Source organism: Lycium ferocissimum, chromosome 8 (genome assembly GCF_029784015.1).
Source record: "Lycium ferocissimum isolate CSIRO_LF1 chromosome 8, AGI_CSIRO_Lferr_CH_V1, whole genome shotgun sequence".
In the NCBI taxonomy this organism is placed as follows: domain Eukaryota; kingdom Viridiplantae; phylum Streptophyta; class Magnoliopsida; order Solanales; family Solanaceae; genus Lycium; species Lycium ferocissimum.
The window spans coordinates 30,002,731-30,006,617 of NC_081349.1; the positions used below are offsets into that span (position 1 = coordinate 30,002,731).

At 33.0% G+C, this 3,887-nt stretch overlaps 1 protein-coding gene across 1 annotated transcript; it reads right to left on the reverse strand.

Annotated features, from left to right (window-relative positions):
• Positions 1-2,491, reverse strand: LOC132066822 (transcription factor MYB86-like). The gene is made up of 3 exons (XM_059460024.1): positions 1,772-2,491; positions 1,161-1,682; positions 1-553 (listed from the first exon to the last, which is right to left on the reverse strand). Exons 1-3 carry the CDS (start codon positions 2,214-2,216, stop codon positions 225-227), a joined length of 1,296 nt encoding a protein of 431 aa, XP_059316007.1. The 5' UTR covers positions 2,217-2,491; the 3' UTR covers positions 1-224.
• Positions 2,492-3,887: the final 1,396 nt, after the last annotated feature.

Sequence of the window (3,887 nt, forward strand, 5' to 3'; positions counted from 1 at the left end):
TAAAAGCAAGAAGTGACTGCACCTTGTTGTTAACACTATTTGATACTACTAAGGACTCTTTTATCCCTTTTGATATTTCAGTGTCACAATTGACATATTATAACTGAATGAAAACTAATATACTACTGGTACTACTGGTTACATGCTAATACTGTTACCATTTCATTGGAGACTCAAATTGGGTACCTTTTTCTTGGTGATTTTCATGAAATTTTTTGCTTTATTCAAGTGGCTCCTACTCCAAGAAAATCTATAAATGGTGGTGCAATTGTGCTATTATCACTGTTGCTGTTTCTCCTGTCCTCTTTTACTAGTGCTGCTGCTGTTTGTGATGATGATGAAATTTGTGCTCTTGCTGTTGTTACATCTGAGAAACTGGAATAAGGAAACTGCACGTATTGTGACTGTTGTTGCATAGTACTATTCATCATCATCAATGAATTAGATGGGGTAGAATGGTAGTGATGAGTAATTATGTTGGATGATTCCGTTTGCCTGTCCCAAGATCTACCTTGCTGGTTTAGAATATTCATCACCTCATTCCCACAATGACCTTCACAAAACAAGAAACCAACAATCTTACTAACCATAAAGAACAAAAAAAAATGTTCTCTTTTGTAAGTAGGGATATATATAGAGAGTACTTGCAAATCATGAAATATTATTAGTTAAAAACAATGTTTGTATTATTGTCCAATATTTCAACTTTAATTTGAATAGAATATTTGAAGCTGAAAAACTAGTTCGCAAAGTACTGAATTTTATTCACACAACTAACTTTTTCCATGTTGAAATTCATGTCCAAACACAATTTCCGATCAACTTCTAACTTCAATTATCCATTTTTTTTTTCAACTTCGACCAGATATTGTCTAAATGGCAAGTAGGAAGAGAAGGAGAAAGAAGAGTAATTAGGGTTATGCAACATTTGTTAAAAGTGAAATATGAAGTGGAAAAAATTGGTTCGCAAAGTACTGATTTTTTTTTCACAAAACTAACTTTTCCTCCGTCGAAATTCATGTTCAAACACAGTTGACAACTTCGATTACTCGTTTTTTCAACTTCAACCAAATATTGTCAGAAAGCGGGATAGAAAAGGAAGACAAGAGTTAATTTAAGTTAATGAAAAAAATTGTTAAAAGTGAAAGACAGATATGTACCTGCAGGTGATGAGTCAAAAGGAGCAGCACAAAATGTTGAGTAAGGAGAAAGTAGAGGGACATTGGTGCTAGAAATTGCTGCTTCTCCAGCAGAAGCAGCCATGTGGGGTGAACCATTTGGTCCATAAACAACCCAACCATTTGGACCATCATTATTAATTTTCACACTAGTAGTACTGGCAGCAAAGTGGTTAACAGAATTTTGGCCACTGATAATTGGTGTTTGTCTTTCTCCTTTCATGGAATCTGCTTCTTCCACTACTGTTCTTCTGTAAACAAATTGTCCCATTTTTCTCCTCCTATAAGCACTTGATTGTTCTCTATATTTCCTAGCCATTATTACATGCCAATGGTTCTTTACTGCATTATCTGTTCTTCCTGGAAATAGCCTTGCTATCATTGCCCATTTGTTACCATACAATCTATGAGCAGCCATTAATCTTTCCTCTTCCTCTTCACTAAATGCCCTTCTGTTGATTCTTGGATCCAACTGGTTAAACCATCTCAATCTACAGCTTTTTCCTTCACATTCACAAGAAAATAGTGTAAACATCAAAGAAAAAACAAATGAATCTTGAAAAAGATGAGATTTTTTTTATTTTTTTGTTTACCTGATCTTCCTTCTAACTTTTCTGCTATAAGGTTCCAATTTTGAGGACCATAAATAGCAACAAGTTCTTTAAGTTTTGCATCTTCAGCTGGTCTCCAATGACCTCTAGCACAAAGCTTTGATTGTCCACTTTCTGTTTCCTTGCCATTATTAGTACCACTACTACTACTATTATTACTGTTAAAAGTAGTATGCATTGTAGTAATTGGTTTCTCTTCATTGAAGCAAGAAGCATTAAGATCAATGGTTCCATTATTTTCTTCACTATTTTGGGCTTCATCTAAAGCCCCTTTATTCAAGAAATGAAAATCCCAAGTACCCCTCCCTTTACCTTCATCACTTGTTGCATAATTTTTGGCAGTGTTAATGGAGAGTGAATTCATATCAGCAAAAAACATCCCCATTGAAGTAGCACCCATAGGAGAACAAGAAGATGATGATGACATGGATTTTTATGCTAAAGCTTTGATCTTTAAAACATTCTTGAAGAAAAAATGAAAAAAAATAAGATGAAGGAAGACGCTTAGTACTTTTTGTATATCAAGAAACCTCAAAATCTCAACCCATCACACACACCCTCTTTATTTTTTGCACAACCCCTTTTTTGCTTGCTTCTTCTCTGACTCTTTTGAGGGATTTTTGTTGTTGTGTTTATGTTTGTGTTTGTGTGTGTTTTGAGAAGCGAAACACATAACAAACCTGATGCTAACTGACTTCCAAAACTTACCCCACTTATTTATATATATATATATATATATATAAAAGTTCATGGCTTTGCTTGAAATATATAAGATTTTTTTATGTCGACAACATTATTGATGCAGCATTTCTGAAATAAGCAAAATTAAAACGTTTGATATGTGTATATTTTAGTCACGAGAGCACATTAAATTATGTAGTCTTACCTAGGTTATATGGAAAAAAAAAAAAAAGGGCTTATAAGAATTAGTTGTCAGTGCATTTTTGATAAAAATATAATTAAGTAAATAAAACTGCATACTTAATTATTAACTTAAACGACTAAAGGATATAGTTGAAAGGTTCAATGTGATATCAGAACACGCAGAGGTTCTAAGTTCTCGTGGATAAAACATAAGGAAATGGATAAAAATATTTTCTATTTAAAATTGTACACTATTTGAAAAGACATTAATAACACATAACATATACCCGATGAATTAGTAGAGATGCGAACAAGTTGGTATGGACATTACCATATATATAAATGGTGTTTGACTATATATGAAATTTAAGAAAAAAAAATATTTGAAAGGAGCGAGAATTTCAACTTTATGAATTTTGAATTTTAGAATGACGACTTCAAGTGTTAATAATTGGGATCTAAGCATGATACTTGTACATATTTAAAAAAAATTCTTAACACAAAGTAAATACATTGTTTGAGCAAAAACTACTAGGTTCGCCCGAATACATACTTGGGCTTCTAGATCCGCTCCTAACTTGTGATCTAAAATAAGTCATAGATATTTGCGTGATGAATTTTTTTTTTTAGTTTTATGAGTTTTTTACAAGAGATCTTCTTTGTTTTTACACATAAAGGATCTGGAAACAAATAAGAGATTTGACAAGGTCATTTTCTTTTATTTAAATTGTAAGAGGATAAGAGATTTCATTTATTCAATATTTATGTGGCTATAAATTATGTCATTAAAGATATAGACATTTTAAAATATTATTTTATTAAATATAGAAAGATGTATTTTTTGTAGTTGACTAATAGGGAAAGAGAAATACTTTACAAGAGGAGAAAAAAATAGGAAAAAAAAGAAGCAAAAACATGTCACTTGCACGTGTGAGAGTGAGTCAGAATTTCCTATATTGTTTTTTGTTTTTCTAATTTGGATTCTATCCCTTATATTTATCAATGTTGTCACAGTCATACAGTGAGGGGCGTAGGGATAGAAGGGCTTTTAGGCTGTCTCATTCGATGCTGACATTAGGGTTGATAACTGCTAACCTGGTTTGTTACAGGTCTAAGACACATCAATTGTGAAAATGAAGCTTTGTCACACTCACCCCCCCCCCCCCGCAATGGACCACATCCCCGACCCCCCCCCCCTCCCTCCATTTCTTCCCTCCAGCTAAACACCAACTCA